Source organism: Dysidea avara, chromosome 3 (genome assembly GCF_963678975.1).
Source record: "Dysidea avara chromosome 3, odDysAvar1.4, whole genome shotgun sequence".
NCBI lineage: Eukaryota > Metazoa > Porifera > Demospongiae > Dictyoceratida > Dysideidae > Dysidea > Dysidea avara.
In genome coordinates, this window is record NC_089274.1 from 21,502,934 (window position 1) to 21,526,686 (window position 23,753).

Genomic DNA, 23,753 nt, shown 5'->3' on the forward strand with positions numbered 1-23,753 from the left:
TTTTCTCTTCATGACAACTTGGCAGTATTGGTTAGGCACAGCCAAGCCTAAAAATGTTTTCAGACCAACCCCAAACCCTTCAAAAAAGTTTCTATGGATTTTAAAAAAAATTTAACAGAATTTTATTCTGACTAACTGATGCCTTCAGCCAAGCATAACTTGACAATGGATATAGCTACGGGCTTGATTTCTTCACTTTTCAATGTTGCTTCATCCTGAAATGTGCCTTTTCACCCGCAGTATGTACAATACACACATCATGGACTTTCTTTTGTATCCAGTTTGCGATAGTGCATTAGTGGCTTTGCTAATGATTTATTTAGTACATGCTGCTCAACTTTCTGTGCTGACCGGTATGTTTGTTTCTTGTGTGTTTGAGTTCAACTGACAGACGACAGGTGTAGGATAAGTACTCATTTTTAGCAAAGTAGAACAGGTATGTACTGATTAGTTGGCACGGTTTAATCGCTTGCGTTTCTCAATGAATATTTTATTCTATGAACACTGACTAATTGTTTGTTTCTCGTGTGTTTAAGTTCAACTGACTGTTCTGGACAACAGGTGGATACGAGGGTGCATGGATAAGAACTTGTTCTCACAGGTCCCTAGTGGGATATCACTCACAGAGAATTAGTGTCTTAGCAAAGTAGAACAGGGACATGCTGATTATAGTTGGCATGGTTTAATCGCTTTTGTTTCTTAATGCACTGCTTTGCTATGTAAGTTCTTTGTACTAAAGTATTTCATTCTACGAGCACTGCGTGATGTACTGGCCTGTATGCCCAGCTTGTTACAATTGAGATTGGTTGCTTAGGGAACTTTACACCTGCGGCGCTAATCAACATTAGGGTACGCAATCTGAAAAACAACTTTTACAAATCGATTTCCCTACCATTGTGGGATGTTCATTGTAGTATCCCATTGCTAGATCCACCATGAAACCAGAGGTACAATTGTTGTCTTCACAGAAATATTGATTTCAATATTTTATGAGATGCAAAATTTAGTTTTAAATTTTGTGCTCCACACAAAGGACTGAAGCAAACTTGAGTTATATTATGACAGTAAATTACTGTAACATGAATATCCCTACTGTACATTTCAATTATGGAAACTCCACAGCACAGTATGGATATTCACTTCTTTTTGTGTTACAATAATTTGCTGTCATAATATACTAAGTTTCAGTACTTTTTATTGGTGCGCTATATTCCTACTGTAGTTTAAAATTCCTATTTTTTTCTTATACTTGTATATTATTTACTTTGTCCATAGTTTGACACCAGTATTACTTGATGTTTTTTATTATACATGTAGGAATTTGAGACAACTCTGTCTAATCAAGCACTTCAAACAGCCTGCTCACGAGATGCATCTGGAACTACTTGTGGTTTAAATGTGTATCAAAATTTTATGGATAGTTTTGTAAGCTGCCACATTGTAAAGTAATGTGCACTTCTATACGTACTTCTTTTAACCCTGCATATTTAAATTTGCTGTGTCTTTACATGCATTTGCAATCCAAATTTTCTTTTTGCTCAGGTGCAAGATTGTCCAACATTTTTCAATGAGAGCAGTTGTACTGCAACTTGTAATGATGTGAGTATGTTTAGTATAAGCAGCAAAATCATACAGTACAACATTGTATTATATAGGATCATAAAGTTTGTATTTTCCATCAATCAAAACCCATCCAGCTTTCCCTTTGTGATGACTTGAATGGCAGTATTGGTTTTTAAGACCGAGTCAGTCAGCCAAATGTGTCTTTAGTGCTACCCAAAATTCTTCCTACACAATTTTTAATGTTTTTTTATAATTTACTGGCTGATTAACTGACTGACTGACTATTACCTTCAAACAATCAGTAATGACTAAAGAGGCTTGATTTTTTTACTGTTAAATGTTGCTTTGAACTAACATGTGCTTTTTGGCATACTGCAGTTGGTAAAATGCATTCACTTACCTTTTGTCTTTCATGGGTCCCATTTCTTTCCACTTATACATAACACAAGGTGTCAACTTGTGTCTGTAAGAAAATTATGTCATTTGTGCACCACATCTCTAACTATCAAAGTAAGCAGACCAGTTTTAGGTGACTTTCACCTATTGTTTTCCTTGTGTATGGTTGTATAATGGGCTGATAATAGCTAAAAACAAAACAGCTGCTTTGCTTACTGGTAATTAGCTAAAGGGCATGCATTTTATCATATAATTGTAACCTCATACGATATGTCTTTCCTTCAGTGTGGCATGATGCCCATCAATCACAGGCAGCAGAAAGAAGGGGATAGGGGCCCCCTCGGTCTGCTGAGAAGGCTAAAACTCCTTTAGAATGACATCATCCTTCTTGGAGTGGGGCTGAAATCATCAAAAAGATTGATATACATGTACTCTAATAGAATGCTTAAATACCCTAAAAAATTGCCTGCAGCAGGAATCAAACCACTGACCTCCTACTGTACTAAGTGTTTCCAGGTGTCTAAAGGCTGCTTTGTACTGCTTACAAATGCTGAATATGCAATAGTTATACCACGGCTACCAGGGATTTTGCTGGTATATACACCCAAAGCACAAGGGCTGCAAGCCCGAGGGCTAAATCAGCGAAACCCGATGCAGTCGTGGTATAAGTGATATATATCACTCTAGGCACACTCACCTGATAGGTGAAAGAATTACAGAGCACTCACCCTGTTTCTTTTATGCATCAGTATCTCATGATCGATAGTGGTTTTAATAATGTGGACTAATAGCCTTCAGAATGTTATTCATACACAGAGAGATTAAATCAAGGAATTTATCATTGCCTGTAAATTTCTCACTGTTTAGAGTCTAACTTCTGCCATTGCCATGTTGGGATGTTGTGTAAATATATACTTCAATCTTGCCAGGTAAGAACTTTTATGTCTAAATTAAGCATTGTTGTACGGATGTAATGACAGTGATGATACCTGAATATGTCTTATTTTTCCATAAAATAGCTAATAAGATTACTGTATGGGAATTTATGTGTATTACTCAATTTGCAAAATTAGTGGGTTCTTTAACTACATAATAGTATACAGGTTAATTATTTAGATACTTACAAAATATCTAATCATCTCGTGATTCTCATCAAGATAAATATATATACTCCAAGTAAGACCAAACATTCCTAACTTATTGCTTATAGCAGTCTTACAAAGTTGTACATAAAATATAGCATGGTCAAGGGACTAGTACGGCACAAGACAAAGCTGAGTTCTGTATTAATCCTGATACCTCACCTCACAAGTGCTGTAATTAAACAACGCTTTAAATGTTGTTTGTCATCTTCTTCACAGCATTTATCTTAAGCAGACCGTTTCAGTTTTCACGCTATCATTAGTACAAACAGCTAAGATCAGGGGTATAGCCAGACTTTTGGTGATGCCAGGGTCTAGCTGTAAGCTGAAGACCAAAAAAAAGTAACTACCTGCTGACAATAGCTGCCCTCCCACCAACTAGCTATTTATAACTACACATACGTAGCTTGCTACACTGCTTCTCTGAATACTGTGACTGTTCTATTAGAGTATCTCGATCTTGACTGCTCTATTAGAGTATCTCAAATTATTGATACCCGGGTCCTGGCTACACCTCTGGCTAAGATTATTTTGACTAGTTCTTTTCAATTACGTAGCAATTAAAATATGCATATACAGTGAAACCTGTCTAATCAGGTCACTGCATAAAGAGGTCACCTGTCTAAACTGGCCATTACAAAAATCCCCACATGTGCCAACTGTGTACAAAGTGACCAGCCACCTCCTTAATGAAGTCAGATATTTTTGTCCCGATGATGATCGGAATAGTTCACTGTATCTGCACTGAGCTATGCTGTAATAGCATCATTCATCTCTTCTTTCACTATTCTTTATTGCTTGATCCCTACTCATTTTTATATTAAAGCCCACAGCAAAATAAGTTTTTTGATTATCAAGTAAATAAGATTTGCCACACTAGTGGGCTAATAGAATACACCATAATACTATACAAGCATGCAGCCATTCGTATGCAACTACACATGTAACATGAATGTCTGAATTGCAGTGTACAAGCTGGAGAAACTATTGGGGCGACCAACACAAGATCCACAGCTGAATGGTACACTGCTTGTAACAATGAGGGCACTCCAACATGTCCAAATGTGGTAAGTTACTTACAGGATGCACTAAGGAAGAGAAACCACACCATAGAAGCAGTAGAAATCATCACAAAAAATTCACATGTTTTACTGCAAAGCACAGTATAATTATTATTATATGTACAGGCACAAAAACATAATACGTATGTAGACTTGATGGGAGGCACAAAATGTGTGTATATACAAAGAAACAAAATAATCCAATGGTTTTTTTTTATTTACCATACACCAACCAGAGAGACAATATGGCACTCAAAAATAATGGAAACTAAAAGGAAATGGATGGAGACAATGATTCAATTTATATAAAACTTGCTATATATGGCTGTATGAAAGCAAACTATCATCCATACAGAATGCACTACGTAAAAATTATATGTTTCCTGGGGTTTTGTGTATAACAGATTATAACACGCTTTCTTGAGGTTTCCAGTAATTCAAAAGTCACAAATGTGTGAGGGTTTGTTTTTACTGAAATGTAAATGGAATTCTTAATTTTGATAATTATGTGGTTTGAATTGAATTAATGTATCATGTTACGGTCAGAAATATTACATGAATTATGACAACTTTTGTGATAAATTTCTGCATTTTTCCTGAAATTTCATTAAAGTTTTGTTAAGAAATGCCATGCAAATACATCATTTTGCAGAGTGATGGTTTCTTCTATCTACTCAACAACTGCATATTTTATACATTTCTTGAAAGTCTTAGTAGAGCAGCGTAATGTAAAAATGGGCAAGTATTTTGTGCACTTTGTTATACAATTATGAAACCTTCCGCACAAATTGAACTTTTTATTTTTGATATAGTGCCATCACATATTTGACCTTTGGTGACTTTAGATAATTTGTCATTTTTGCCTTTATCTCCCTAACACATTATTTTACAATGTCAAAAAAACATGGTTTCAAATTAAAGGTATTGTAAAAAAAAAATAAAAAAATAAAAAAATTAGTTTTATAAGAAGTCAATAAGTGATTTCATTTTAAAGTTATAATTAGTTAAGCTGTTAAAGCTTAATTAGTTAATTGCAAGTGGCTTGCATGCTTGGTACTGAAATAGCTAGTATGCTACCTGCAATCATGAAGAATGATGCACCCGTATAGCTAGTTGATCCGGTTTTGAGTGCCAAGTTGTGAGCATTGCTTAGTCACCATAGCTAACTTGCTGACTTGTAAGAGAGAGGAGTGTGTTCCTTCCCTCAATATCAATACACCTTCTACAAACTACAAAAAGTGGAAGAAATCAAAAATATACAAGAGTGGAACCTTGAACAACTACCCACATTTCATTCAGCATGCCCACCTCATAGAAGATATTTCAACAACAGTTTCAGGAGTAATTAGCCAGTACAGTGCCACTCAAATGAGCCAGAGTGAGTACAGCAGACAAACCTGCAAGAGGTGGGGCTACCCCAGCTTATCAGCGTATTCGCAAAGCAACTCATGACAGAGAGAAAAGTGCAAGAGATTTAATGCCCAGATACAACCTGTCTAGGCTTACAACGTGTCTGTGGGTCACAACAGCCATTCAAACAAGGACATACCTGTAAACCAACAAATTCTGAAGTAAGATAGCATCTCAAGAAGAGAAGAAATAAAATAAAATAAAAATTAAGCCTTTGAAATTTGGAGAGCACAACAGCCGAACCTGTGAGAGTGGGGCTGTCACTCGGCATATTGGCCAAGAAAGCACCCCTGAAGAGTGGGTCTGGTATTGTAAGTTATAATTTACAGTGTTAATTGTTGAAGGTAGCCAAAAATACTCCAGTAGAACAGACATGTCATGGTGTTACATAGGGTGTTTGCTAGGGTTTGTTACTAAGTGGCATCCATGCATCAAGATTAAATTGAGGCCTGTCATCATTTTTATAGAGATATGGCTTTAATTTAGTGGTCACCTTCGCTACAAAAGAGGTTTTCCTCAAACAAGCTTAGGTACATATGCGGTCTACTTCAAGTATAAAAATGGGGTCTATGATCATCTCTACTACAATGGCCTACTGGAGGTAGAAAGGATGTTAATGTGTTAGTTGTTGGCATAAAAGTTGCAGCCATGAGTATCATCACTGCTGTCTACAATGGATCTGCAAAATAAAGTAATGCATTGTGTAGTATGATCTTTAGTCGCTTATTATGTTATGCAAACATTGCAACATGTATATGCACAGTCAATGACTTAATGTAGGCTTCAAAGTGATAGCTATATAGCTATGTATATGCATATAAGTCTGTGTGTCTATCTAAGCAACCATACTGTTTTTGTGTTGTTTCTGCAGTACATTCCACCTCCACTTGAAGAGCTGATTGATGCTAACATTTGCTATGCAGCAAACTCAAGCTTGTTTCAGGACTCAATGTGTGCTCAAGCTGCTCAACAAATAGCCAACGATATACCTACTGGACAAAGCATAACAACTGCAGCAGCTGCCTATGCATGTAACGATACATGCAGAAATCTTATTATGAGCCAAATTAATTCCTGTGTAAGAGGGGTAAGTAGTTCAACTGCCCTAAACAAGCTACATACAATTGTAATATATTTTATGCATTGGTTTTCAATACTGATTATGTTAGTAATCAGCAATCATTAAAATGGCTTGCAAGGAAGTAGATTTGCAACAAGATATGTAGCAGATCCAATACATGTACAATCTGCTAATTTCTTTGCAATAGTGTCATCTATATTTGTATGATGAGGCATACAGTGATTTTATGTCTGTGTATTTTATGCAGGATGATGCAACTATACAAAACACAGCACGTAGACTAGCTTGTACCTACGATGGAGCAAACAGCTGTGGAACAAGAGTCCCTCCTTCCTTTTTTACTCAGTTTGTAAGTCATTGCAGCTGGTGCTGTACATTGTGGTCGTATTTATATTATCATTGTAGAGAACTTACTGTGTTGATTTTGTTGGTGGGGCGGACCAATGTCCTACTAATTGTTCAAGTGTAAGTGTATACGATTATCTTATTAAATTGTGAAGTCACAAGGACCGTGCAATCATGCATGTCGATAAGTAAACCACAAAATAATACTAGACATTACTTATATAGAGGTGGTAAGCTTTTGTGTGTGTATACATGTACGTACATACATGTATGTACATACATGTATGTACATACATGTGTGTACATATTGATTTGTTTATCTCTTATCATTCATTTATATATCAGTAATAAATATGCCCCAGTTTTATGAATACGTATGAAATTGGCAGCATGCTCAAGAAAAAATATATAGACTTTAATAGTTCAGTATTTACCACCATATTAATTACATTCTGCACAATATTACAATCAGTATAATAACATTATATACTTTCAAAAGTCATAATAATGTATTTTATATAGTTTAAACAATGCCATGTACGGAATATACAACACAAGGGGGTGTTTCAAGAAACTAATACAGCATGAGGCGAAGCCAAGTGCTGTATTTGCCTTGAGACACCCTCCAAGTGTTGTATACACAAGTATAGGCGGTGCTTTAAGTGTTACATTGTATTCCCTGGTCATCTTGCTTTTCTTGAGTACCCAAATCACTTCAATTTTTGGTGATCAGACTATCAGTAAATTGTCATATAAGCTATAGTCAGTTTGCGTTCACCTGAGTCCCACCAAATACATATAGTAGTATCAAAAGGCAAACGTGTTTACCCCCAATGGTTTTGCTCAGGAACAAGTATGTTTTTATGTTGTAAACATGTTTGTACACCTGAATCATCTATACTAAGGATATTTTAAAACCTCATAACTTGCTTGTTCATGTCAAAGCTTTTTTTGATAAAACAGTTCCAGTGTTTAAAGGGCTTTACAGTGCTACCAAATGTTTGGGCAGCTGATCCATGTAACAAGATTTTTTAACAAATAGCTAGGGCTCAGGTGAACCCAAACCGACTATATTTGTAGTCGTAGAACAAACTGGTATAATTAGTTTGGTTAGTTTTAGTGTTTGACAGTGTCACACATGTGATCAATTGTGCTGTCTGTGTGGGGTTTTTGCCTTGATTTTAAGCATTCATGTAATCTATTTCTAGTCATAGAGCAAACTTGTATGATCAATTTGGCTATTTTTAGTGATTTACAATGCCACGCACATGATCAATTGTGCTGTCTGAGTGAGGTATAGTATGTTCACGTTGAGCTGAATCCTGAAAAACATTTAATAACTCATGGATGCAATTACACACGATCTTGAGATTTGGCTCATTTGTAGTACTGCTTGACTCGCTAAAATATTTCAAAATCTTTTTGTTCAAATGTTTGACATAATGTTTACGGCCAATCAAAATTTTCACAATATATTTCCTATGGGGAAGCCATATAAGTACAGTGTCCTTCCCGAACTTGTAACGGAGCCAAACCATACGTGTCTGTTGTTGATACCTTTGCTGTTACCAATAATCATCTGGTTGGCTGAAATGTTAATTCTGTTGAGAAAAAATCCACTTCTAACTTTTAGCTGTTTTTCAGGATTCAGCTCAACATGAACATACTATAGTTTATGTAGCATTCCTTACATAAATTTTCTGCATAACTGTATTTGCCCAATTAACTGCCTGTATGGCTCATACAGTACAGTTAGTAGCTAATTGGTTCTGTATGGAAAATACAGTATGTGGCGGTACTTTAATCTTCCCACGCAAAGTACAATATTACTATTTAAAGATCTTTGGAGTGAGAGATCAAAGCAAAAACAGTGTTATATTTGCCATACAGAACAGTTTATGTGACCACAGTGCCATATACATGACCACAGTGCCATATACACGACCACAGTGCCATATACACAACCATGCACATTGCTATATTGGTTGCCACAGTGCTATATCAAGGTAATTATAGCACTGTGTGAACAAAAGACAATTAGTCACATGGCACCTGACCCTAAAATTGATGATTAACTGGAGAAGAAACTACCCCAGATTCTACAGAGGGTCTTCAAGGTTTGTTATCCACCAGAACAAAGTCGATTGTTTCACTCGAATAGTTTCTTGTTTATAGCTCAGTTCAGCTTGAACTTGGAAGTTCTTAAAATCAGTTAAAGCACTGTCACAAGTACTATATGAAAAATATAGCATGTAAAAGAGTGGGTAAGAGACAAATAGAGCACAAGGCGAATTACTTGTACTTCACAATTTATAAACACCTTGTACTTGATAAATCAGAGTTCTTTATGACAGCTCTCCAGAGATTTAGCTTGGACATTGCTGATCAACTTTACAGCTAATCGATGGCTTATATACTTGATCAGCAGTTTCTAGCCTGCTTTCATCCAAGTGCTCAGCAATCCCCATTAAAAGTTTGTCGAACACTTGTTATGCATGACATAATATGATGCTACTGCTAAAGATGATGTCTTACAATTACAATGTAAAAAAGCTCAATTTTATTAATTAAAGGCTTCTAAAAGTGTAGTAGATTTGTTCCATAATTATACCAAATATGATCATGTCTTTATAAGACTGATACAATGAGACAAGGAACCTACATACATAATAGTTAATCAATACATAAGTTACTACAACTTTGGCTTATCTAGGGATGTTGAATATTGTTTGTAAAGTGTGATTGAAGTATGCATCCAAATCAGCTACTCTGCATGATCTCCATTATTACCTCTTTATAAATGTCTTTGTAGGCTGTTAATATGCAACATGAATCTTTGGGATGCTGTCTTACTCCTCTGTTTGATGTTGTTTGGTAAGTTGTTACTGAATTATCTTGTTGTTGCAATAAAGCTTGCATTGAAATGATGGTTGAAATGAATTGTATATCTATGTATCAGTCATATACATTCTGTATAGCTTTTGTATTTTGGTTCAGTAGTATGTGCTCGTGTACACCTGAGCCCCCAAATAACTGGTAATATCAAATATGTGAGCACAATTCACTAGTGTTATGCTATCTATATAGCAGTGCAAAAAAAGGTTTAGGCTACCACCTGGGACATTGTTGTAGCTTGATGATAACAACTTTAAATTGTTTAGTGACTTTAAAACTGTAGTAGCATACAACTGAACAAATACAACAGGTACACAGTATCTCATGGCCAAAATGCTGGCGCATCAGGAAGAAAGAAAACACATTTTCACACCTACATAGTTCCATGGTCCCTTCTCCAAGGTACACAATTTTTGCATTGTAGCTGCCCACCAGGTAGTCAGTCATTAGTGGGATAGCAGTGGCCAAGTTTCAATTTTTCTTCATTTTTTCCCCTTCTTAAGGGGTCTATGGGAGCCTAGACTATTCTTTTCACATACTTTGCAAAAATTGTTACAAAATGCAAGTACATAATTTGGGCTTGTCCTCCTTTGTGTTCCAGATCTTTTCGCTGACAACACAAGGTGTCAATTTGCAATGTAGCTTCCCTGTGGCTGTATTGGCTAGTATGCTTATCACCCATATTTTCCATAGCGACTGAATTGACTGCAGAGACACTTCTCATACTGTTCTTCATTTGTAACACTCTGTAACAGGTGGAGAATAGCTGAAAACAAATTTAAGTGCAATGGCCACCTCCCTTTCCATTACGTAATTGATTGTTGGGGCACACGTTCTGACACAAAATTACTTTTTTTGCATTCCTGGTGCTATTCTTTCTTTTAATGCAGTATGTGTGCTGGTTCATTTGTCATAGTTATGTTATTAAAAAGTTAATAAACAGGTAGAAGGAAAAATTAAGAATTTTAAGATTGGAGTAGGGATCAATGATTGATCGATTGATTATTTTATACTCACAACAATCGGTACAGTGCCGTTCCTCCTTGTTGGAGTGATACAAAAATACAAAAACAAGAACAACTGACTAAGCATACAAGATTGTACAAGATAAACACAAAGCAAGACAATAGCATACATTACACCACCCACACATACAAGTACACAAATAACACTGAGACATTGTTGTAGATGAAACAAAGCAGTAAAACAAAGGAATAGCAAAAATAGTGGTGAAACATGGAGGGTTGCCTATACCTGCAGATATACTAGTGGTCATTTAATCCCTAATTCAGTCATGGTTATAGACTGAAGTTTAGGGATTTAATGTCTACTATTATATCTGCAGGTATAGGCAACCTTCCTATGGATGATGACATACAGTAAGAATTAGACCTCCTATTGATTAAAATTTTCTAACTACTATACTTGTACATTATGTGTGTGTGCCCTTTGCCACTTAGGCTACATGCAGTTACATTCTCTGGCATTCCTATAACAACAATTAGAAGTGCAAATGACTTGTACTCAGCCTGTTCTATTGTAGATCCAGGACAATGTGTGGTAGGTTAATATAAATACATACATACATACATACATACATACATACATACATACATACATACATACATACATACATACATACATACATACATACATACATACATACATACATACATACATACATACATACATACATACATACATACATACATACATACATACATACATACATACATACATACATACATACATACACACGCACACACATACACACATATATAATATTATGTATACACATATTAAACAAAAAAATTAGAAAATAATAGTGGACAGAAACCACATACAAAGAAGTTGTGGTAATTAATGGTTGCTTTACCACTGGGATTCAGGTGCAGATAATAGTTATTGATCATGGTGTTATTTGACTGCTAGCATTTTAAATCCCTTGAGTGAATGTTCATATGTGTATTGCACTTGCCAAGAATCTGAATTGCCAGTAATTATTACCTAAGAAATCTACCTTTTATGAAATGTTTGTCTGCTTCAATCAGCAAAAAGAACTTCATAAAATTATGGCCATCATTATTATATTGCTTGTTTCCCATTACCTAGTAGAGCAAAAACTGATGCAGGCGGGAGGTGATTTTTGATTAATTATACAGTTGACTCATGTTATTTGAGTATGTGACTGCTCTATTAGAGTATTTCAATCTTAAAAGGTGCAAAGACTGTGTACCTATGCACCCTATTGAACAAGAGTGGAAGCTAGGTCTCCAACTCTTTAGTTACTCTTTATATGCACAGGTAATACATTTACCCTAACACTTGGTCACCCTGTGCCACCCTCTGTCATGAAATAGTGCATTCACGTGATCTATTATCAAATAATTAAAAATTTGATGCAGGTACTTAAATTGATGCAGGTAGTGATGGGAAACAAGGAATAAAATAATGATGGCCTATTATACCACTTTTATATAATTGTAGTATGAAATACTTTTATCAATGACATTGTTAATTAAGGTACATAGTTACGAGGTGTTTACTGATGTAGTCATAATTTGCAATGCTTGATCAACAGTCCACAGCTTGTGAAAATGCTCAACGTGCACTAGAAGCTAATTCAAACTGTGCAAGTGCTCAAGCCAGATCTGCAGCTGCCTATGATAGTAACAGTTCATTAGCAGAAAGCGACATTAACATAGTGTGTACCCCGATTTGCCTAAGTATTATAGGTGATTCTGTTAAGATGTGTACTGATAATATTGTAAGTTACAATGCCATAATTATATGTATACGTATATATTGCATAAAGGCAATATGTGCATGATTAATTCATATGTAACAAGTACATGAAAAAAATTGGAATTTTCAACTAGAGTAGGGACCATAGCACATCGATAAAAAGTACTGAAACAAGTTGGAGTAGTCCATGATATCAAGAGTAAATTATTTACTCTTGATGATATTAAACCACAGTAAAACAATAAGAAATGTTATATCCCTACTGTGCATTTCCGTTATGGTATCTTGAGCACAGTAGGGATAGAATACTTCTTATTGTTTTACTGTGATTTAATATCATGGACTACTCCAACTTGTTTCAGTACTTTTTATCGATGTGCTATGGTCCCTACTCTAGTTGAAAATTCCAAATTTTTTCGTGTACCTGTTTACCTTTTTTGTAAATAATTTTATTATGACTGGTGAACCCACGCATACCACATCTGAAATGGTGCCGCGTGCCCCAGCTATATCAATTATTGTCTGAGAAGTGAAGTATCCATTACGCTTCGTTGTCAGCTATGTTCAACCTGTTACACAGCATTTCGAATCAAGAACTTTTCCGGAAGCACCTCTAAAATCTATGCATACCAAAAGAAATGGTGCTGTGCCCCAATTTTATTAATTATCATCTGAAAAGTGAAGTGTCCATTACACTTCACTTCCAGCTATTTTCAACCTGTTACACAGCAATACGAATCAGAACTGTTTGAAAAGCACCTCTGTAATCTATGAAAAATGTGGACGATTTCTGTTTCGAAGGGAAGCCATCACGTGCTCGCGCCAAATCGACACCTTTCCCTGTCAGCAAAGATGAATGGGACACAAAGGAGGACACTGGTAAGTCCATGAAGAATGCATTGTACGTACTGCGGTATGCCAAAAGACACCTGTCGGGCCGAAGCAACGTCGAACAGTGAAAAAAATCAAACCCGTAGCCTTAGCTGTTATCGAGTTACACTTGTCTGAAGGAATCAGTCGGTTACTTACTTACTCAGTCAGTCAGTAGAAAATTCTGTCGAACAAAAAAATTTTAAAATTCCGTAGCAACTTGTTGAAAGCATTTCGGGTCGATCTGAAAGCTTGTTTGGGCTTAGTTTTACCTCACCAATACTGCCTCATCATTGTTAGGGAAAATTGAGGCTGGTTTTTGGGTGATGTTATTTTGTGGGCCACACCTACTCCTTTGTGGTCCCTACTATACAGTTACTATCGTACTGTACAATACACTATAATGTTGCATTTATCATTAAATTTAACTGGTTAAAAAGAACCTGCCAAATATATTTCTATTATGTAAGAATTTGTATAGATGAAATTAGGTGTGCACAAAAAGAGAATCTAAAGTGTTTCCGCTAGCCAACGAAGAAGTTTCACGTGTGATCATTTAACAAATCACAGATCATACTGAAATCTTGAATTTTTTGTGCATGCTATTATAACCTTGTACTCTTCTATGTTGATAATGTGTATATTGACAGGAAGAAAGAAAATGCAACCTTCATGCATGCATATAGCTCTATGGCCCCTTCTCCAAAGCATGCCATTTTTGCATTATAGCTGTAGGGTAAGCCAACAACAAATTTTGATTAATTTCATACCAGCTATTTACAAGATATGTACATTCAAATTTTCAAAATTTTCTTCTTAATTAAACCCTAAGGGGTCTAGGAGGCTTATTTCTTTTTTCACACTTTGCACTATAACATGCAAACATGTCACTCAATTGCCTTGAACTTTGGTATAAATAAAGAGTGTATAAAGGTGCTAGTTTGTTTTTACTGTAAGTAAAGTTATAAAAATTTGCTAATAAGCAGAATTAAACTAGAATATGACTGATTTAGGGATTAAATGACCACTAGTCTATCTACAGGTGTAGGCAACCTCCCTTGTTTCACTAATTTTTATTTCTATTAAACATAAAATTCCTAATTTTCCAAAGTAAAAATTAACAGCCAAGATAGCAGAGCCTCAGGATTTGGGTGCTAGGTGTGGAGGTCCCTGGCTAGTAAGATTCTTTTGAACTGCTCTATTAGAGTATCTCAACCCCATAATTTACACTTGTTTCATTTTGCTTTATAACGCTGTAGCTGTAACTCCATGAATACAGATTCATACTACCATGTATATTCATAACAAACTCACTACTAAACATAGTGAAGGTCACTGCTAATGTCTGCCACAATATGCACCATTTTTATATGGTGACAGTCACTACTAATTTTGTGATGATTGTCACTGTAGTAATGTTCAAGTGAGGGTCAGTACAAGAAAGTAATGAAAGTCGAACAAAAGTAGTGACTACTTAATATTATTCACTATTAACTTTTTACAGTGTAATAGAAATTCTAGATTGGAACATTCTGTGTGTTCTATTAGAAGTCCTTAAAAACTACACCCTATTGGAGTACAACAATAACAAATATTCAAATAAAACATGCAATACAATTCATTTCTATTCGTCTTCAATAATCATCATTGTGCCTGTATTATAGATAAAAGAAATGTGGGCAAATACAAAAGTCAGCCATCGTGTACAAAAAGAAGTGAAATCCACACAAAAATAGCCATGCTGTGAAAAAGGATGAAAGCCTGGGTGAAAAAAAGTTGTGAAATCAAAGGTGGCAGCCAAGAAATGGCTGCAGTGATCTTTATTGCTAAAAAATTTTAATGATGACTGTTATTGAAATTTGTTAGCATTAACATCATTGCAGCCATTTCTTGGCTGCCATCTTAACTTTTTCACCCAGGCTTTTGAAGGCCGCACCCTTTTTCACAGCTTGGCTTGTTTTTATGTAATATATACATCAAGTGTCAATAGAATAGTCACAGTGTATATATACAAATATCTGAATCAATTAGTTATGTTGTTTTGAGTTTCCATTGTGCAGATCAGTCTGAGTGGTGATTTCTAAGTATGACTCAAATATCAATTGTGACATATAGTAATGAATTGTTGATTATTTTTGCATTTGCAGAATCATATCATGGATAATTAATAGATGGAATTCTTAATGGAGGGGATAATTAGTGTTGCATGTGCAGTGACTATCTCATTTCTTAGTTCTTTAATTTGAAGATGACAAGGGGGGCACATGCCTTCTGTCTTCACCTCTTGATATACCTGACAAATGTGACACTGTAGCACAAATTGTAGTAAACTACATTTTGTACATAGAACTTTCAAACTTTAAGACAACCAGTGTACATGTGGCTAGTGGATATGTTCAAGAATATTAAGACCTTGCAATGTAGCATGTATACACAGTTAAAATTTCGCTGCACGGAAAGTTGCAATGATCTGAATGAATTGTAATAAGATAGAGAGAGCATGATGCAGTCATCCATATTTTCTTTACTGGGCGTCTACACACACAGTACATTGGTAGCAATTGCATTGATCCTTCTCAATTTCCTCTTGTATTATGAAATATATGTGTCGTTGTATATGTAATCTACATATATAAACCATGTTTTCTATTGCAACAGGTTGCACAGAGGGGTTTTGATGCTAATTCTGACCTGGCCTGCAGAAGAAATGGTACTATAAGTTGCATAAACATCAATGTTGATGCAGAATTTAGAGCTGCTGCAGTAGCTTTGACGGTAAACAATGCATTATACATGTATCTACACTTGCATATGTTTCATCTAAATGTAACACCACAATGTAATGGTCTTATTCTCTAGATCGTTGCCTGTAGAGAAAGATAAAGTTTAAGCGGGTGCATGCAGAAGCCAGCTTACAGTCAATTTTTAGGCTTATTTAATTACTAGCATTGGTACCTGCCCTACATGCAGGACCATCTCTGCACTCTTACAATAACATAATTATTATTTAATGTAATGGGAACTGAGCTTTGAAACATCAGTGACATTCATCATGGAGTTGACAAATGACGAGTGCTTAATTTTGCGGAAGTGTTGTGTTGATACTGCTGAGTTAGTGACCTGACAAAGAAAGGATGCAGACAGACAGATGGATAGACAGACAGCTTTTCAACTTTATATATAGATACAATAAATGTAAATGTAGTATAAATTATTTGAATACCTAGTCCACTTATTATTTTTATGGTAAAAGTAGCTACACACACACACACACACACACACACACACACACACACACACACACACACACACACACACACACACACACACACACACACACACATGCACACATACATAAAATTAATGTATATGCACACAGCAAACTGTACTGGTATTTTGCAAAAAAAAAAAAAAACCATACAAATATTTCAGTCTTCAATAGTTTTTACCTTCATGAGTGTGACATTTTAAAGCAAAAAGTACCTCACTGTATTTGTATTATACTTTTATAGCCGACTGGAGGACAGTGCTCAGGCTTTATCAGTAATGGAACATGCACTGGATCCTGTGGAGCAGTGAGTGTAAAATGTTTGGAGTCACAGAACATTTTTATGTGTATATCAATTTGTATGACATGACATGCACATATACCTATAGCCAATGGCTATGCAACCACATACACTATTATGACTGATTTGTGAATTTATACTGACATAGCTACGTATGTGCTTGCATGGTGTATGGTATTGTTTTTTGTTTCCATGCATGCAACTATATATCCAGAGTTGGGGTAGTTACTTCAGAAAAGTAACTAGTTACTCGTTACTTTCATCCCATGTAACTTAGTTACAGTTACTTCTTATAAGGTAACTAAGTACTCTAGTTACTAGTTACTTTCGTAGTATACATTATGACTTGTTTTTAGCATGAAATTTGCTCAGATATGCATCATTAAGGGATGCAATACATATGTGCACTTAAAATAACAATTCTGTGGCTATTTCAGGTCAGTTTTAATTATTGCGACGTCTGTTACTCAAGCTGAATCATAGAGAACAGTACACAGAATCTGTCTACTTAATGTGGCTGTAGCATATATGGCACAAAATAGAAGGGTTCTTGCTTTAAAGTATAATTACCTATATTTACAATGTAACTATTGTAACTAAGTTACTTTTCAGAAAATTACTCCTAGTTACTAGTTACAAAGCATGTAAATAGTTATATTACTAGTTATTTAAAAAGTAACTAGTTACATAACTTAGTTACAAAAGTAACTAGTTACCCCCAACTCTGTGCATGTTATGCCTATAAAGCCTGCAGTGGGTTCCAGTATGATCAATCACCCAAACCAGCTCAGACTTATAGCCTTTGACACACCAGGTGACCAATTACCCCAGCCAATAAGAGTTCACCTACTGGATTAATTTTATATACATACCTCACGACTTCGATGACGGATGGCAACAGGTAACATTGCTTCTACTTATATGAACAGACAAGTCCTAGGGATATACGGAATGTGTTACTAAGTTCCACAATCGATAGTCCATTGTCAGTCACTAGAGAATGTCTACACTGTAAAAATAAAGTGTGTCCTACACACCAATGTCACAATATACACACCAATTGATATACTGGTATATGTATTGTAACATTATGGTGTGCAGGGCACATTTCATTGTTTACAGTGTACAAACAACTCTACTATGCCGCCAAACTATGGTGAATTATGTGTGAGTTTATTTGTTTAGTTTGTGTGCATATGGTGTGTTAGTGTTTTGTATAGTGCATGCTATATATCATATGAACCATGGCTACTTTGGCGTATTGTACTTACATACACCCCTCCTCCTCAGGCATCAGAAATACAGTTGATAAACCCCTCAGCTTCACCTCAGGGTTTATCAACAGTAAATTTCCTTTGAAATTGTAGTCAGGGTGTACGTAATAGTTTCGTGAGGGTTTATGCTGATATATACACCTGAAGAATGAGGCTGCAGGCCCAAGTGCTAAGCTATAAGGGTGTATATATCAGCAAAAGGCAATGTAGTCATGGTATAAGTAATATATTATTATTATTATCATTAAAGTTTTACAGTGACCAGCACTAAAGGTCTGACAGCAACATGTGCTGCAGCCTTTGGATTAACCTAACCTAACAAACTGGAACTGAAGACTTAAGATTACTTGACCTGTAGCTATATAACAATAAGGTGAAACAGAAAAGGGCCAAAGAAAGGAAAAAAAATTCCTCCTACCCCAGGATTCAAACTGCAGGCCACCCAATAACCAGTCAAGCACCACATTCAGTCTCCTCCAGGGGGGATGCGTTTTCTTCCTTTAAACCTAAGTATTTATTACTATTAAAGCTTTACAGTGACCAGCATTGAAGGTCTGACAGCAACATGTACAGCAGCCTTTGGATTAACCTAACCTAACAAGCTGGAACTGAAGACTTAAGATTACTTGACCTAGCTAGCAATAAGGTGAATATAAATATGCATCACTCTAGAAATGCTCACCTGATAGGTGAAAGAACTACAGAGCACTCACCCTGTTTCTTTTATGCATCAGTGTCTCATGATTAATAGTGATTTTAAAAGCATGGGCTAATAGCCTTTAGAGTGATTTATTCATATGCCATTATGCTTTACACACAATGCCAGAAAAATTGCAATTGTGAGAGATCTATAGACTTTCAGTTTTGCCATTTTGTACTACATTAAGCTTACTAACTTGGCTATTGGGACAGTAAGTAAGTTAAATATTACTTAAGGATTAACCTATTTAAATTTAGTTGTCCTCTTTGTGTTGTTCCGTGGTCTGCTCAATAGCTGACACACGGTGGGTAGAAATGCACATCCATGCCATTGCCTAAATGATTATTTTACTGATCATTTGTTGTTTAATAACTATTAACTAGTTACATCTACACTGAGCCTAGCCTAACCTGCAAACCCAAACCCACAATTTAACACTCTGTGTTGCTCAATATAACGAGTCAAAGCGTATCACATCTTTGAACCAGTTGGGCATCGAAGCAATGAGCAAACCGCATTCCCATGATATTGCCCAGGCAATATCAAGATCTAAACCAAAACAGCCAAGCTGTAAAAAAAAGTGCGGCCAGGGTGCAAAAAGACGTGAAATCAAAGGTGGCGGCCAAGAAATGGCTGTGATGGTAGATTAATGGCAAAATTTTTAATAACGACAATTCAGGTGAATTTGCGTTGCCTCCTCCAAGTTTCACTAGGATTCGGCACCAAATTCACCCGAATTGTCATTATTAAAATTTTGCCATTAACCTACCATCACAGCCATTTCTTGGCCGCCACCTTTGATTTCACATCTTTTTTCATGCTGGCCTTTTTGGGGGCCGCACTCTTTTTTACAGCTTGGCTGTTTTGGTTTAGATATCACTTCTTTTTGTATTGCAAGCCACAAAGCTGGCCATAAACTGGCTTTGGTGCTTCCTTTTAACTTGTTTTTGTTTTCATTACTGCAGGAATTGTGGAGCAAAAGAAGCAATTGTGTGTATAGTTTTTTGTCTGATTAAATGTTTGTATGTTTGACACTGAATAAATTGAATGATTCACATAAGTAATATTTACATAACTGAACTGTAGCTGTAACTCTCATTGTTTGTAGTTGAACTCTTTTTCAGGGTGACTTGTTTCTAGCTGAACTCTCTACATGGTGATTTGTTTCCAGCACATATTTCTACAGGGTGATTTGTTTGTAGCTGATCTCTCTACAGGGTGACTTGTTTCTAGTTTATATCTCTACAGGGTTACTTGTTTCCAGCTGATCTTCATGATTTGTTTGTAGCTGATCTCACAAGGTAATTGTTTCTAGCTGAACTCTCTACTGGGTGACTTGTTCCTAACTGATCTCTCTACATGGTGATTTGTTTCCAGCACATATTTCTACTGGGTGATATTTGTAGCTGACCTCTATATGGGTTACTTGTTTTTAGCTGATCTCTTGAATTCTCTTCAGGGTGACTGCTCTATTAGGATGACTGCTCTATTAGAGTATCTTGATCTCGCACTTGCTACACCAAGTTGGATTTCATGTTATAACTCTGTGGCTTTAAGTCTGATTCTTCTATACCATTGAAGAGCCTTTCTAAGATCATTACTCCATCTGTACAGCGATTTTAAAAGCATTACTTTAAGCAGTTTTTCTGGTAGGCGTGGCAAGTAGTCGTCATGAATTTTTATTAGCTAATCTCGATTGCATAGTTGTTACACACTGTTGGTTTTTTCATTGTATCTTTGTGGTTTTCAGCTCAATTTCTTTCAAACCACAAAAGGTTTGAGGTTCAATAGTTGACCTATTCACCCACTGATTTTCAGCTTCTTCCCGTAAGTGCGGTTTACCCTGTAGGCTTGACAACATATTGGTGGTATTTTTAGTGAATAATCATTAATAACTCCTTCATTGTTTATTGTATTTCAGCCAAACTTGGTACCAAGATGAGCCTTTATACCCCCTTCTGTGTGCCAAATTTCAAAGCAATTGGATATGGCATTCACGTTTTATGGTAGTTTTTGTAACTGTGCGAAAAGAGGAAGAAAAAGAAGAAGACAAAGAAACTAAGCCAATTTTTGAAGTCGCATATCTCGGGAACACTTGAAGCGATTTCGCTCAAATTTGGTATGTGGAGTACTGAAGTTGGTAGGCGTGTTCACAGCAAAATCATCTTGTTTCATCAAGGCAGCACAGAGCCACAGAGTTGCGAAAATTGCATTTTCTTTCTTCCTGTCAATATACTCACGATGTTGCGCGCCGGCTTAATATTGCCTGGGAAATATATGCAAGTTAAACCCTGAGTGGTGCCTTGGAGCGCCCACACTAAAGTGGTATATATAAGTGCAATACACCTTGTAGGCATGGTTCATATATATTTGAGATATACAAGGACCTCAAACAAATACTTAAGAAAATTGATAATATTCTATGGTACAAAATTGAATAAAGCTGAGCATCTAGTAATAGCTATATAGTACATTATCTGTTTACTTACTGTACAAATGCATGTATATATGTAGTTATGTGTCTTCCTTTTCACAGCTAATTACTCCTCTTGTAAATACTGCTGGCTGCTGCTACCATCAACTTTATTCTTTAGCTATGTAAGTTGGCAGAAGGTTGCATAGAAACTATAATTAAAAGTACACGTACAAGGAAAATTAGGAATTTTAAGTTTGATTAGGGATCAAAGAAACAAGGGAGGTCACCTACACTTGAAAATATACTATATGGTGGACATTTAATCACACCTTCTGTTTTTTCAGGTGTAGGATGTGACTGAATTAGGGATTAAATGTCCACTAGGATATCTTCAGGCAACCTCCCTGTGGGTGTGCACCTGGTTTACTGAAACTGTTTTCATAAAAGTGTGTACGTGTGTGTGTGCGCACCTATATCTATATACTATCTTACCTATCTATGTTTGTCTGTATCCACCCACGTGAGCAAAATCGTTAATGATGAAAGCAGCTTGCACGTAAAAAAAATAAGCAAATGAAGTCTGTCTTAAACTTTTAAACTGGTGGACTTTGCTCTGGGGTGGTTTCTTTCTGGTGGTCTGAAATACAGGTGTGGTGACTCTCCTTGCACTTTGCGAATTACCTTCCCTTCGGGTTCTACAGGAGTTTAAGAACTGAAAAACAATGATGCAGGCCTTATAGACTACCAAGAATAGCCTATCTCTTCAAGTTGAAAGGGGACGTGTCCCTTACATATGTGAACAAAAATGAAAAGCAGCTTTGAGGCTTCATCAAGAGAATCAAAGTTTAGAAGATACTTCTTTGTGTAACATGTTGTTCAAAGGAGTTTGTTTAACAGGCGCTTCCTTAGCAGTGCATAGCAACGTAATTGAAGAATTTCATGAATTGCAAAATCTGAAATTACAATAACTTTATTAATTGATGCTATTATTGCAAAACCAAAAACCTATGTTGGTTAATTTCAGATGAGTTAGCTAATAGCTACAAGGCACCTGGTTTTTGAAAGTAGCACAGCATCAACTTGTTTCACTACTTTTTATTTCTTTGATCCCTAATCAACCTTAAAATTCTTGTGTTTATTTGTAACATTATTATTATGATTGGTGAATCTACGCATACCATAAGAACTGAGACACGTCCCAACTACCAATTACTAAAATGGTCATTACATTTCATCAGTTCAATCAGTTGCACAATGTTACAGATAAAGAACACTACGAGGAGCACCTCTACAATCAATCCAATCACTATGAAGTATATGGAAGACTACCACAGATCAACACCTTGAGCTGTCAGTGAAGAGAAATGGGATGCAAAGGAGGACAAAAGATGTGTCATTGTATGCACTGTGGTGTGTCAAAAGACACCTGTGAATGTTGAACAGTAAGCTTGTAGTCTTAGCTGTTATTGAGTTATGCTTGTCTGAAGGCAGGGGAGGGCGGACAAGTTTTAAGGGCTATGTAAAATTATTTCTTTAATTACATGATAGTTCCACTTGGTATTTTATGTAAGCCTCAATAGACAAAATACAAATCTAGCAAACGGTGGGGTTGAATGGAGTTTACTGGATAATCAAATTGGGTTTAGTGTAAGTTTTAAGATGGTATGTTTGGTTTTAAAAAGCCCTTTGGTTTATGACAATGTCATGCATATCATGCGCAATTACCTCAGCCCTTCGCATGCCATATGAAGCAGCAATAAATGTTGCGTGGTAACTCCTGTCGTAAGCTCAGTGTTCTTCAGCACATTATAAACAAACCATTTGTATAATAAATTTTAGCAGCGCTTAAATTGTGTCCGCCCTCCTCTGGTCTGAAGGCAACAGTCAGTCAGTCAGTCAGTCAGTCAGTCAGTCAGTCAGTCAGTCAGTCAGTCAGTCAGTCAGTCAGTCAGTCAGTCAGTCAGTAGAAAATTCTGCTGAATGATTTTTAAAAAAATTGTAACAACCTATTGGAAGTATTTTGGGTTGGTTATACTAACCAATGCTGCCAAAGTGTCATAAAGGTATTGTGTGTGATTCCTGGTCAATATTTTATTGTGAGAGGGTGGATCTCTAATATCAGGACACACAATAGTGTGTCTTGCGGCTAAGTACAGCTAGTGCAGACATCATGCGACAGACAAGTGTGTATTTTACAGGAACCAACAAAACGCTGTTTTCATACATTCATAGCTCAATAGTACCTGAACAAAAATTAACCAGTTTTGCTGCAGAAACTCCCTCGGA

The 23,753-nt window shown here is 36.1% G+C and overlaps 1 protein-coding gene across 2 annotated transcripts in view; it reads left to right on the forward strand.

The window, feature by feature from the left end:
* The window catches only part of LOC136250191 (uncharacterized), a 43,318-nt gene that overhangs the window by 12,142 nt on the left and 7,423 nt on the right, over positions 1–23,753 (forward strand). For both annotated transcript variants that reach the window (XM_066042372.1, XM_066042371.1), the window contains 13 exons: positions 1,318–1,425; positions 1,543–1,599; positions 2,827–2,888; positions 4,069–4,168; positions 6,444–6,659; positions 6,901–7,002; positions 7,059–7,118; positions 9,811–9,872; positions 11,354–11,453; positions 12,475–12,660; positions 16,167–16,283; positions 17,021–17,083; positions 21,588–21,649. In XM_066042372.1, coding sequence (XP_065898444.1) covers positions 1,414–1,425; positions 1,543–1,599; positions 2,827–2,888; positions 4,069–4,168; positions 6,444–6,659; positions 6,901–7,002; positions 7,059–7,118; positions 9,811–9,872; positions 11,354–11,453; positions 12,475–12,660; positions 16,167–16,283; positions 17,021–17,083; positions 21,588–21,649 — 1,199 coding nt within the window. In that variant the 5' untranslated portion in view covers positions 1,318–1,413. The remainder of the gene's footprint in view (positions 1–1,317; positions 1,426–1,542; positions 1,600–2,826; positions 2,889–4,068; positions 4,169–6,443; positions 6,660–6,900; positions 7,003–7,058; positions 7,119–9,810; positions 9,873–11,353; positions 11,454–12,474; positions 12,661–16,166; positions 16,284–17,020; positions 17,084–21,587; positions 21,650–23,753) is intronic.